Below are 14899 nucleotides of genomic sequence, written 5' to 3'. Positions count from 1 at the left end.
CCTGTGGTACATATACACAATAGAATATTACTCAGCCATTAAAAAGAATACATTTGAATCAGTTCTAATGAGGTGGATGAAACTGGAGCCTATTATACAGAGTGAAGTAAGCCAGAAATAAAAACACCAATACAGTATACTAACCCACTCCAGTGTTCTTGCCTGGAGAATCCCAGGGACGGGGGAGCCTGGTGGGCTGCCATCTATGGGGTCGCACAGAGTCAGACACAACTGAAGCGACTTAGCAGCAGCAACGCATACATATGGAATTTAGAAAGAAGTTAACAATAACCCTATATGCAAGACAATAAAACAGACACAGATGTATAGAACAGTCTCTTGGAGACTGTGGGAGAGCCTGAGGGTGGGATGATATGGGAGAATGTCATTGAAACATGTATACTATCATATGTGAAACAGATTGCCAGTCCAGGTTCGATGCATGATACAGGGTGCTCGAGGCTGGTACACTGGGATAACCCAGAGGGATGGGATGAGGAGGCCACTGGGAGGGGGGTTCAGGATGGGGAACACATGTACACCCATGGCGGATTCATGTCAATGTATGGCAAAACCAATACAATATTGTAAAGTAAAAAAGAAAAAAAAATTGTGAATTACTCTCCTTATACCTGTAACTTATACTCAATTATACTTCAATAAAAATTGGTTCTCTTTCCTCTTATAGTAAACAATAACCTAAAATAATAATGAAAATGTCACAAAAAATATTTATGTATTCTTGGGTCAACATATCCTCAAACTGATTCACTGCTGCCATGCAAAGTCCCCATCAAAAGAGTTTTCCAGTCTCCTAGACAGCCAGATAAGAAAATCTATTGGAATATAATAGATTATAACACTGTGTTAATTTCTGCTGTGAACAGTGTGAATCAGCTGTTATGCATACCTATATCCTCTCCCTCCCACATTCTTTAGGTAAGCATGTTGTAACCACTGAAAATAAGTAAACTGGTGTTAGGGAAAAAGTTCAGTTCAGTCGCTCAGTCGTGTCCGACTCTTTGTGACCCCATGGACTGCAGCACACCAGGCCTCCCTATCCATCACCAACTCCCACAGTTTTAGTCAAAATCATGTCTACTGAGTCAGTGATGCTATCCAATCATCTCATCTTCTATCATTTCCTTCTCCCCCCAGTTCAATCTTTCCCAGCATCAGGGTCTTTTCAAATGAATCAGCTCTTCGCATCAGGTGGCCAAAGTACTGCAGTATTCTTGCCTTGAGAATCCTATGAACAGTATGAAAAGGACATTGAAAGATGAACTCCACAGGTTGGTAGGTGCCCAATATACTACTGGAGATCAGTGGAGAAATAAATCCAGAAAGAATGGAGATGGAGCCAAAGAAACACAACACACAGGTGTGGATGTGACTGGTGATAGAAGCCAGGTTTGATGCTGTAAAGGGAAATATTGCATAAGACCCTGGAATGTGAGGTCCATGAGTCCAGGCAAATTGGAAGAGATCAAACAGGAGATGGCAAGAGTGAACGTCGACCTTTTAGGAATCAGCAAACTAAGATGGACTGGAATGGGTGAATTTAACTCAGGTGACCATTGTATCTACTACTGTGGGCAAGAATCCTTTAGAAGAAATGGAGTAGCTATCATAGTCAACAAAAGAGTCCGAAATGCAGAACTTGGATGAAGTCTCACAAATGACAGAATGATCTTTGTTCATTTCCAAGGCAAACCATTCAATACCACTGTTTTCCAAGTCTATGCCTTGACCAGTAATGCTGAAGAAGCTGAAGCTGAACGATTCTATGAAGACCTACAAGACCTTCTAGAATTAACATCCTAAAAGATGTCCTTTTCATTATAGGGGACTGGAATGCAGAAGTAGGAAGTCAAGATACACCTGGAGTAAGAGGCAAGTTTGGCATTGGGGAGTACAGAATGAAGCACGGCAAAGGCTAAAAGAGTTCTGCCAAAAGAACGCAGTGGTCATAGCAAACACCCTCTTCCAACAACATACGAGAAGATTTACACATGGACACCACCAGAGAGTCAATACAGAACTCAGACTGATTATATTCTTTGCAGCCAAAGATGGAGAAGCTCTAGACAGTCAGCAAAAACAAGACTGGGAACTGACTGTGGCTCAGATCATGAACTCCTTATTGCTAAATTCAGACTTAAATTGAGGAAAGTAGGGAAAACCACTAGACCATTCAGGAAAAAAGTAGGCTACTCTAAAAAGGATATATTGAAAATGATAGTTACTAACTGGTATTGATTTAAACAGAAGAACTTTTAAGTAAACAACTATATACACTTTCATGGATTTCAATTTATTTTAACCAAAACATATGCACAATAGGCCAACTTCTTTGGGAAGTGATTCTTAAACCTAAAAGGTACAACTACTTTTAATCCTTCAGAAAATACAGATTTCTTTTCCTAGTCCTAGGAATTCTGATTCAGATAGCATGAGATGTGGTTTGGGAATGAGTAGTTTTTTAAAGCCAGATTTAAGGTAAAACATGAACATAATCTATGACTTTAAAGACTACTGAAACAGTAAGTGCATAAATTACCTTAGAACACAACCTGAGAAATGCCATTAAAAAGTTATACATGGGCTTCCCAGATTGCTCATGGTAAAGAGTTCTCCTCGTAATGCAGGAGACACTGGTTAAATTTCTGCTCTGGAAGAATCCCACGTACCACAGAGCAACTAAGCCCATGCACCACAACTATTGAGCCTGTGCTTTAAAAACCAGGAAGTACAACTACTGAGGCCATATGCTGAAACTACTGAAGCCTGTGCATCCTAGATCCCCTGTTCCGTAACAGAAACCACCCCAATGAGGAGCCTGCATGCCACAACAAGATAATAGCCTCTGCTCACAGCAACTAGAGAAAGCCCATGCAGCAAAGAAAACCAAGTACAGCAAAAAATAAAAAACTAAATCTTAAGGAAAAAAATTATACAAAAAATCTGCAAAGGATTTCAAGGATAAACCTAGAATACTGCTTGTATTTTAGATAAGATTAGTTCTCAACACTGCAATATATGATTTCATCATTTACTATGTAAATACAAAATAACACATTAAAAGAATCATGAAATTCTTACCTAAATTGGCATACATGACAAACAGATTGAAATATTGCTGTAAATGACGACCATGTTCAGACACTTCCCTTCTCAGGAGATTTAACACTGCTCTTAGTAGATGATCACTCAAACTTAAATTGTCACATGCCTGTGAAGCATAATTTACTGTTTTATCAGGAACAAGATACACAACAGTACACTTCTATTTGCATTAAAAGGGTATTTTCCCAGATGATTAAAACGGTATGTTTATAGAAGCATCACATACAAATTTATTAAATACATTTGCTTTTTCAGACAGGAAGAGCTGGAGAGATTTCATATCAGATGTTTTATATGTTGTTTTAACTGTTAGAGAATAATAAAAACCATGTGTAGCTTTATGCTAAAAATGTAGTCAACAAAAAAACTCAGCCTTTATAAAATTAACATTAACTGAAAACTTCGTACAGAGCCTCAAACAACTGAATAAAAGAAATTTTCCTTATAAAGTCCCCAATAACCATACCTTATTGGCAAAAAATTTTAATGAACTCAATAATGTGTATGTACATATACAGTATATATCTCAAAATATGCATGTTTATTAATTTCAACAGGAAGAAAATATAACTTACACTTAAGTATTTCATAACTAAAGCAAACCTTTCAATTACCTGACTAGAAGGTCCTGGAGATGTGAAAGATGAAGAACAAGGCCCATCTTGCAAAGAAAAATGTGCAACAAATACTATAAGTTTTGCAAATACACCCCTCACTTCAGCACTAGGGCACTCCAGAAGGTATTCAGAGAAACGATTTGAAACACTGAAAAGCACATTATGAGCAAACCAAAAACGTACGTTCTTGCTGTGACGGAGTAGAATGCACAATGCATCATACCTGAAAAAGGAAAATAAATGAATTTTCAACATGGGGTCCCATTCTGATTACTACAATAAACAGGTTTCTATGAACCAAATAAAGAGGAAAAATCTCTATAATTAATAATCTTAGGGTTTTTTGGGGGTGGGGAGAGAGAGGGGTCACACCATGCAACTTGTGGGATCTTAGTTCTCTGACTTGGAGACTGAATCCTGGCACTTTGCAATGCAAACAGAGTCCTAATCACTGGCCTTTCAAGGAATACCCAGTCACAGTTGGTTTTAATACAAATACCAGCCCTCTGACTTTTCTACTCCCACAGTCACAAAATGAATTTAATGAGAACTGTGTATGCAGGGGAATACAAATCTATTTAATAATCTTTTTTGACCTAGTGATATTTCCTTAACATTTCCTAATCTGAGATGCTATGAATTGTTATCGAGGTATTATAGTGTCTTCCATACCAACAATCATTTAAAATTCTTCTACCTTTTTAAACATAAGCCACAATCCATACAGCAAAGACTTAACAAGCATTTTAACTACACAGTTTCTCTCAACACTACTATCAAGATTTTTATCTTATATTTAAAATTTGAAATGATTCCCACAGTCAGGAGAAAATAAAGCAATCTAATCAGAAAATAAAGCAATCTTATCATAAACTTTACCAATTTTAAGTACAAAGTAAATAAAATGAAAGCTATGTACCAATCACTGGCAGGGCCACGGACTATTTTCTTGGTGTGAAATCCAGTGGTAAAGAGGAACCTAGCTGCAAGCTGAATGCTAATCATAGTAATTTCTTCAGCTTCAGGCAGTAAGTGATCTTGTCCTTCAATAAAAAGCACATTAACAATCAAACACAATCTTTGCCTAAAAGTGCTTAAATAAATGCTCTATTTTTTTTTCAGCTAAAAGTAATCTTCAGTGCTTATCTCAGCACTTAAGCAATTTACGTTTCAAACTAATGCTTAGTCAAAACTCTCCTAAGTTCAAGTTTTTCTGTCTCCAGATGCTGACTGCCACTATTCAAAAGTATAAGTAACTTAATTAACTGGCATTGAATATGCTGATGCATTTAAACTAAAATGAGTCTAAATATTATGGAAAAAACTTACCTGGAGCAGGGCTTAAGTAAATACCATTACATGTAAGCAATTTTTTCACAAACTGAAAATATTCTAAACTGTACTGCATTCGGTTATGCATGAATTGCACATTTTGTTTTCGCACACTTCTCTCAATGGCTGGTGACATAATCTGATGGGGTTTTGTGATAGTTAGCTCTGATATGTATCTTATCATTTCATCTTCTTGGTCTATTGTGTCCATTCGTTCATAAAACAATATATAAGCATTCCACCATCTTTTCTGCCTTCTGTATGACATGCGTTTCATCATATGATCAAATACTTCTCCCATGTACTCTCCACCAAAACACTGATTTTTCATTTCTTCATCATCATCCATTTTACACTCTGTTACATCTCCATCATCAAATTTATACCAGCGATTTCTGTCACCATCTTTGCCATTCCTCTGAATGATGTAGGAGTAATAATGTCCACCACTTGCTTGACCACTGTGTACAAGCACACCCACAAGTCTGTATTTCGTGTTTCCAGTTGTATCACTTCCAGACCGTTCATTCTGTTCCATCAACTGACTCTCTGGGTTTACATTATCTCCTTCCAGCTTTGCAACACCTAGTACTGTGTAAGGTTCCATGTCCAGCTCTCGTGGAAATTCAAAATAATCATTGAATTTAATTGCACATTCTCTTTCCCAGTCATAGTCAAAACGTTTCAATTGAATAGCAAGAACAGGAGGCAATTTTTTAATTAGCAACCGTTTTACTGTATCAACCTACAATAAATTTTAAATATAAATGAGTGTTCTTCTAAAAACAAATAAAACAAAAAACTTTATAATAGTATAATTTAAAACTTTATGATCAGCTAAATTTATAAATGGTAATAAACCTAATTATTCACCATCACTGACTTTTTCAAAATATTTACAGTAAACCAAAAAACATATAATCACTCATCTGTTGCAAAGTGATACCAAAAAAAAAAAAATAGTGACAGACAAAACTAATGACTACCTGGTTCCCATTATCACTGCTAACTGATCATGTTACACTTCTTAACTTTACTTTTATGTTAATAAGTAGAATCTGCTATGAGCAAACAGGAGAAATAATATAAGTAATAATATACCAATATATACAGAGTGCAGTCCCAGATAACATGCTACCATGCTGAATTTAATTCACACCATCTTCTGGAAAACTGCTACCAAATTCCTTTCTTTTTTTTTTTTTCTTCTTTATTTTTTAAAAAAAAATCACATGCTCCCCATCCTGAACCCTCCTCCCTCCCAACCTCCCCATACCATCCAATTCCTTTCTTTTAAGAGCATCTTGTGGAAAAAGAAACTGCCCTAGCAAAAACTGTATCAAAAATAACAGGGATGGCTTTACAGCCCACAAGTTTAATGCTGTTAAAATTCAAACAATGCAAGTAACTTGAAGATAAAAGGGTATAGCGAGTCCAGAAAAACATTAACTATTTTTAAAATAGTACGTATTTTCAAAAACATGTAATAATTCCATCCCACAGGCTGTTTAGGTGGCCACAAATAAAATTAGTTGGTGGGGTTTTACAATCAGACCTGATCTTTAAAACTGCAAGCAGTTCTAAAAATCTAATATAATCAAATAAAATTAACAGTTGTTCTAAAGTTGAAAAATAAGCCTGAGTATGAAAGGGGAAAAATATTTTCTGTTAGCAACTCTTCAGGTTTGAGGAATTCAATGCTTATGAGATTCAGGAAAGAAATGAAAAGTTACTGACCTTTGTAAACTACAAGAAAAAAATCATTTTCCTAATCTATAAGAAACAGTGATGTTAACTTGTCATGACTTCTAAAATTATTCACCCAATTTAAAGGACTTTTCTCAATTTATTATTGCTCTCTTTCAGTATCATTTCCCTAACAAATCTTTCTTAATCAGTTATCATGTTGACTACTATTACAGCACAGCATAGGTAAACTTCGAGGTTAAAAATAGCTTTGATGTCTCCCATCTCCCATATGTTAAATGCAATCATATTTACTTAAAAATAAGCAAAACATACCTTTTTATCACATTTTTCACAACGATAAGCATTTGCACCTTCCAATAAATCGCCTTTGATATACTGTTCCAAAGAATCCAGAAGGTTTTGGTGATTTCTAATATCTACATTCAGAGTTGTAAAAGATTCTTCACACTCATATCTGAAGAAATCATTTAAGAAACATTAAAAGGATTTATTCTGTTGCTTATTTTCAGAAAAAAGCTGCTAAAGATACATATCTGTCGCTATTTTACAGATACAGAAATGGGCAGGGGTGGTAGTGATGGTGAAGCAGGAGACTGAAAAGATGAACATAGTTCAATTTACTAGGTAGAATATGATTTAAAGCCGGGTTTTTCTGACCTCACTGCATAAGTTCTTTACAGTTTTTTCATACTGCTACCTGTGTTAAGTAGTACTGATTTACAGGAAGGAAAAGGTAAATATTCATCAGGTTTAGAAAAAAAGGCTAGTTATGAACTGAATTTTTAAATGTTCCTCTGTTTATATAATGTAAAATAGCAACTAATGTTTAAGGCAGTTAGAGGCCAAGTTCCACGATACAAGTTCAACTATCCAACGTACTTTTACAACTACAGAACTGTAAAAAAATTTACAGTGTGGGTTAAGTAATGTGGTAAGAGTCAGCAACCCTCATTGTGAAGATTTTCTACAAAAGCAGCTTTCAGAAACTTCTAATGAAATACTTATAAATTCTGAAAATATATTCTCAACCAATAAATCAACTGATCCAATGCCTCTATCAAGAGTGCCTGGGAATTCCCTATTGGTCCAATGGTTAACACCCTGTGCTTTCACTGTCAAGGGCCTGGTTTTAATCCCTGGTCAGGAAACAGATTCCACCAGCCATGGGTGTGGCAAAAAAACAATCAAAAAAGCCCACTATGTGTAAAGCATAGAGGATACTATGATTTAGACAGTCCATATTTAGAAGCTCATAGTACAGAAAGACAAAACAATGGAAGTACACTACAGAAGTACTTATTACACATGTTCATAGTGTGATAGAAACCTGTCCATGGAGGAGAACAATGGTCTTAGGGGATAAACAGACTTCATCTACAGTTTGGTACACTCTTAAAAAAACCGAAGACTCAGGATGCTTACATACTCTTATATTATCTAAAATATAAAAACTAGCCTTGTCGGAAATGTGTACTTCATTTGCATGATACATGTGTCAGAGAAAAAGAATTTACAAGTATTCTGAAAAATGTTTAAAAAAATTGAGGACTGATAGGTGACAAAGAGCTATATTTTTACTGGTCCCCTAATATAAAGTATCTTTCTTAAGAATCCAAATTGGCCATGCTAGGTGAATAAATCTCTCTCCATATTCCAAATGAATGGCACTGTAAAAAGAATTTCTCATTTATGTGATTTTACCTTTGTTTTCTTAGTTTCAAAAATATCTGCTTTATTCACGCATACCAAGCTAATTATAGAAAACAATAATTTTAGAAATACTATCATTTTGTTTGTGTGAGAAAGGATATCATATCTGTATCATGTGAATGTGTAATAAAACTCCTACAACAGGCATAAATGAATGTTCATCATGAAACCTTCTGAATTATTATTAACAGAAGTTATTTATTTTCATCAGGAACCTGTAATAAGTTAATCTCTCCTAAACTGCTACAAAACACAGAAAAATACCTTGTCAATGTCTGCTACTGATGTGATGTGCAAATATATCTAACGTATCTTAAGAATGGTAAGAATCAATAGTTATTTAAAAACTACTACTCTCCACCCACCACTAACCTTCTAAATTTACTGTATTTTTAATTACTTATTTAAAGTTTTGTTGGGTAACCAAACAAACTCCAAACACCCAGGGATGCATGCTGGAGATAAACTACCAACAGTTAATGAGTGTTTACTATATGCCAGATGCCATTTGCAAAAATACAATTTTTAAAAAATTTTTTGCTATGCTATGTGGTTTGAGGGATCTTAGTTCCCTGACAGGGACTCATCCTGTAACCCCTGTAGCGGGAGCAGAGTCTTCATTACATTGAGCCACCAGGGAATTTCCTAAAGTTACTGTATTTCAATTATTATTTTCACTATAACAACCAGGTAAAAATCCTTACAATAACTTCAGATTTATGAATGTCATTGTATTTCCTCAGATATGACAAAATAATGTAAGAGAAAGGTAACAATACTGAGTAACACTGAAAATAATGCACCCACCCAACAGTTGCATATATCATAAGCATTTTAGTTGGTACTCTCTGCTTCCATACATAAACACTGGTGGAAATTTTATTTATATTGATACTACTAAAAAAAGAAAGACCAATATAAAGTTCATGTTAAAAATGTTAACTAGTACTCACCTATGTGGGCAGCCCTGGCAAATCTTCTGATCAGCAAAGGAACCTCCCAGGACTTGACTTAGCATAGCTGGATGTCCTAAAGCTTTTAAAGCTTCATCTAAACTATCCACCAAAGAATTAAAAAACTCTAAGGCATCATGTTGTTCACGAAGATTAACAGGCTCACCCCAAAGTCTAAGAGAAAAATAGAACAAAACAAAAGGTATTCTCTATTTCCAGACTATTATTTTCTTTTTCTAAACAGCAAAAATGACAATGACATTAGAAATATGAGTTGAGGCTTCATCCCTTTATATAGGAAGTGGGAATAAACTGGTACATTATTATGTATTGGGTGGCAGTGTAAAAGAATCTCATACTATAACTGTTAATACAGCAGCAAGCTCTTAGAATGGTGTCTGCTTTATGAAACGGTATAATCATGCATTCTCAATTCAAGAGACCATTAACATGAAAAGGAAAAGTCTCATGTTATATGGAATTTATGTGGAATGTAAGTTATATGAAATTTGTAATGACTACTTTGTTATTTAAATCTGCTTAAATTTGGGGTGCTATACTGCAAAGTCCATAGCCATTTATTCCTAAAGCAACTGTTCTAAATGAAAAGACAAAGATTTGCTCTGTTCTACAGTGAATGCATTTTCTGTAAGATGAATGGATTTAAAACCTAAGCAAACCAATTCGGAGCAAACAAAGTGTCAATTGTGTATACACAAAATGAGAACTCCAGCTATGAAAAGCCAGTCATCCTGGAAAACCTAAAACATCTAATTTAACATTTCAAGAAACATCTACATAAAACAAAGGGCTTCCCAGGTGGCGCTTGTAGTAAAGGCCTACCTGCCAACACAGGAGTAGAAAGAGAAGCAGGTTCAATACCTGGGTTGGGAAGATCCCCTAGATTGGGATAGGCATGGCAACCCATCCCAATATTCTTGTCTGGAAAAATCACATACACAGAGGAGCCTGGCCAGCTACAGTCCATAGGGTCTCAAAGAGCTAGAAATGACTAACGTGACTTAGCTTGTATGCACACACACACATAAAATAGAAACATACTAATTTTTAACAGCTAGTACACAGGCACACAAATATAAAAAAATAGAAACATACTTATTTTTACCAAAAGACAAGGCAAAGAATTAAGCCTGCAAAGGAGGTTTATTTTATATGTGTGGTGTGCTTTTGGAATTTAAAAAACTGGCTGCTAATTTTAAAATAATTTTAAATTTATATACAGTAACATCCAATCTTTTAGGAGCAAACTATATGATCTTTACCAAACACAGGCAATCGTTTAACAATTATTAGTAGGACCACTAAGATACTTAGTCAGTCAGTCAGTTCAGTTGCTTAGTTGTGTCCAACTGTGCGACTCCATGAATTGCAGCATGCCAGGCCTCCCTGTCCATCACCAACTCCTGGAATTCACCCAAACTCTTGTGCATTGAGTTGGTGATGCCATCCAGCCATCTCATCCTCTGTTATCCCCTTCTTCTCCTGCCCCTAATCCTTCCCAGAATCAGGGTCTTTTCCAATGAGTCAACTGTTCACATGAGGTGGCCAAAGTATTGGGAGTTTCAGCTTCAGCATCATTCCTTCCAATGAACACCCAGGACTGGTCTCCTTTAGGATGGACTGGTTCCATCTCCTTGCAGTCCAAGGGACTCTCAAGAGTCTTCTCCAACTAAACCATACCAATTCTCACACCAAATTTCTCAATGCTACTATGTCAGTAGTCAGACTTCTGGATTCCTTTCCCTTTGAAATCAACTTTTTAAAGCTTTACAGGAACTCAATGAAATTACTGTTTTTTGAAGTTATCTGAATTTTTTCTTTTAATTTTCTTCATATTAGTGATTATGGTTTACCTTTTCCTACCATTTAAGTTTTTTTCTAAATTAATTTTACTTTGAGATAACTGGAGAATTAGCTATTTGACTATTTTACATTCATACCAGCAACAGGTGACCCAGACTCTCTGCATCCTAGCCAGCAAAGTATGCCTTTTACAAAGTATCCTCTTACTTTTCTTGGCTGTGCCATGTGGTTTGGGGGTTTTCAGTCCCTTAACCAGTGACTGAACTCAGGTCCTTGACAGTTAGAGCACAAATCCTAACGATTAGATGGCCACTAAATTCCTTCCCATTCCTTTACTTTTAATTTACAGCATTAACTTTATTTTGAAATATTTCTTTCTCGCTGTACTGGGTCTTCATTGCTGCACAAAGGCTTTCTTGAGTTGCCAAGAGCAGGGGATACTCTCCAGTTGCAGACTGCCAGCTTCTCTTATTGAAGCCCAGGCTCTAGAGTGCTTAAGTATCTGCAGTTGTGGTGCATAGCACTAGAAGTTCTAGTCAGACCAATTAGGCAAGCGTAAGAAATAAAACATCCAAATTGGAAAATTCAAAAGATTCAACCAAAAAACTGTCAGAATTTAGTTAACTTAACAAAGTTGCAGGATTATGAAACCAACACTGGGATTTCCTGCGTGGTCCAGCAGTTAAGATTCCACCTTACAATGCAGGGGATGAGAATTCAAACCCTGGTGGGAAAACTAAGGCAACACATGCCATGGGGCAACAAAGTCCATGTACTACAACTACACAAGCCTGGACGCCATAACTAGACTGAAGTCTGTGTACTACAATGAAAGACCGCAAATGCCACAACTAAGATCTGACACAGCCATAATTAAGTATTTTTAAAATCCTTAAAATCACATAAAAATCAGTATGGAGAATCATTATTAATGTATATGTTGCTGCTGCTGCTGCTAAGTCGCTTCAGCCATGTCCGACTTTCTGCGACCCCATAGACGGCAGCCCACCAGGCTCCCCTGTCCATGTGATTCTCCAGGCAAGAACACTGGAGTGGGTTGCCATTTCCTTTTCCAATGCATGAAAGTGAAAAGTGAAAATGAAGTCGCTCAGTCGTGTCCAACTCTTCGCAACCCCATGGACTGCAGCCCACCAGGCTCCTCCGCCCACGGGATTTTCCAGGCAAGAGAACTGGAGTGGGGTGCCATTGCCTTCTCCCAATTAATGTATACAGAATTTCAACTTTAGGAAGGTGAAAAAAGATAATGGTATACAAATATGAATGCATATAACTGGTATCAATGAACTATATACTAGAAGACATTTAAAATGGTAAATATTAATATTTTACAAATTTTACCTCAATACACAGTAAATTAGAGTCAAAAGAATTTCATTAAAATTAAAAATTTTTGTGCATCAAAAGACACTACTAAAAAAGGAAAAAGAAAATGTGGGGGAAAATGTTTATAGGTAATTTATCTAAAAACCTAGTATGATGACCATATAAAGAACTTTTGTAAAAGAACAACAAAAAGACAGTGTGTACAAGAATACAAAGTATCCTAAAAAAATAAACTGTCAAAAATAAAAAGATGCTCAATGTTATTAATTAGAGAAATGCAAATTGAAACATAAATGATATATCACTTTACAACCACAGAGAAGCAATCATTAAACACAAAAAAACCAAAATCAAAACAACACAAACTCCCTACATATACTGGTATGAATGTTGAAAATCTGCACTCCTCACAGTTTGTTGGTGGAAAAATAAAATGGTACAAAGGATGAGGAAGAGTCCAGTGGTTCCTCAAAAGGGTAAACAGAGAATTACCACATGATTCACCAAATACACATCTTAGATACATACTAAAAGAAATAAAAACTTATGTAAATACAAAAACTTATAGGATATGACTGTTCACAGAAGTACTGTCCACAACAGGAAAAAGACAGAAACCATCCAAAGATCCATCCACTAATGAGTGAATAACAAAGAATATGGGTTATTCATAAAAATGGATTAGAAAGAAACTAGTCCCCAAATGCCATACTGTGATTGAATATGTATATTCAAAACAGGCAAATTCATATAAAGAATGGTGGGTTTTAAGAAGGGGAAATGAGGAATGCTTCTTTAACAGGCATGAGGATTTCCTTTTGGGTGATAAGAATATTGTGGAACAAGACACCTCAATAATAACACTAGTGATAGTACATTTTCAATGTGTTAAGTGTCACTGAACTTTCAAATGGTTGTTACAAAGGTTAATTTTATGTTAATCCAACTTTGCCAAAAAAGAAAAAACACACTGAGAACATAGTGTATGTCTAGACTGTAGGTAGTACAAAAGTGCTTTTTAAATTGTAAGCTTCCCAGCATTATATGGTGGGAATAACTGTAAAGGGAAAAATCAGAAACATCATATTTAAGTACACATTACAATTCAGAATATTAAAGTACAAACATTTTAATTCTGTATTACAATGAAAAAAACTTTACATATCTATGTATCTAGCTATACCTATAGGTAGAAATAGAGATACATACATCCATGTAATACAGTTTTGCTATCTAACTATAATTACATATACCTGCACATATACAAATAACTGAATGAAACATTTTAAGATGAAACTCATTATATAGTAATCTAAAAGAATAAGAACAGAAATGTTGACCAGAATATTAATAAAATCTTCGATCACAAACAGAATAAGATTTTAATAAAAATTTGTACAGCAACACGTAAAGAGAAGATAGACATTTGCCAGGTGAGAGAACTGAAAGAGGAAATGTGCATATTTGGTAGGAAATATAAAGTCAAATAATTCTTTTGACCTAGGTTGAGAGTTTTAATCTAGAGAATACACTCTTAACCTGACTCTTTAATAGTCATGAGCATATCCTTTTGGAGGGGAATACATAGAAGTAATACTGAAAGATAATGGGGTACTACAAATTCATGAGTTTAAAAATACATATATATATCTCCTAATATATATATATAAAATCCTGTCCTGACTGAAACACAAGGTGACCCAAAAGTTACATGAGTCCTCTGCTTATCCACCTCCTAACACTTAGGAGGTCCTGTGCTGAAATAAGTCTTAACACCTGTTAAGGACTATAGCCTTCCTCTATTCAGATATTAGTGCTGTTTAGTTACAGCCATACCTGGGCGTGATACAAAGCCTTGATAAAATTAGTGAAAAAGAAACCAGATCAAAACGTAATTGAGCTTTTAAAATAAAAGAGGAGAATACATTTTATTGGTCACTTGAGTAGGATGCTAAGAAACTACACGATTACTTTATAAACATAAATATAAGAAAAAATGAAACCATTATCTGTCCCAGTTCTGATGTAGATATTATTTTAAGGTTATTTAACTGATGGACACTTTTATTTATGCTAAGTGATTCTTTCATATCATAAACATAAAGATACACAGTCTATATCTTCACCAAGAAAATAAAATCATGTATGAAGTAGGACTGTCCATTCACAAATATATGAATATTTATACTTGAAATAAATATATTTCAAGGAATAATATACTTGAATCAGCTGAAGCCTTGTAATCCTAGTTATGAATAGCTCATGAGTGAAGTCAACTTGATT

General features: G+C 35.2%; 1 protein-coding gene across 2 annotated transcripts in view; it reads right to left on the bottom strand.

Moving 5' to 3' along the window:
- Positions 1 to 14899, bottom strand: part of LOC138986328 (ubiquitin carboxyl-terminal hydrolase 9X-like) — a 149723-nt gene that overhangs the window by 16802 nt on the left and 118022 nt on the right. For both annotated transcript variants that reach the window (XM_070365477.1, XM_070365478.1), the window contains exons 33-38: positions 9449 to 9622; positions 7098 to 7239; positions 5073 to 5820; positions 4663 to 4786; positions 3741 to 3966; positions 3103 to 3232 (exon numbers count right to left, since the gene is read on the bottom strand). In XM_070365477.1, coding sequence (XP_070221578.1) covers positions 3103 to 3232; positions 3741 to 3966; positions 4663 to 4786; positions 5073 to 5820; positions 7098 to 7239; positions 9449 to 9622 — 1544 coding nt within the window. The remainder of the gene's footprint in view (positions 1 to 3102; positions 3233 to 3740; positions 3967 to 4662; positions 4787 to 5072; positions 5821 to 7097; positions 7240 to 9448; positions 9623 to 14899) is intronic.

Source organism: Bos mutus, chromosome X, assembly GCF_027580195.1.
Source record: "Bos mutus isolate GX-2022 chromosome X, NWIPB_WYAK_1.1, whole genome shotgun sequence".
Lineage (NCBI taxonomy): Eukaryota > Metazoa > Chordata > Mammalia > Artiodactyla > Bovidae > Bos > Bos mutus.
Note: the sequence above shows the minus strand (reverse complement) of the source record. Positions and strands in the feature narration are given on the sequence as shown.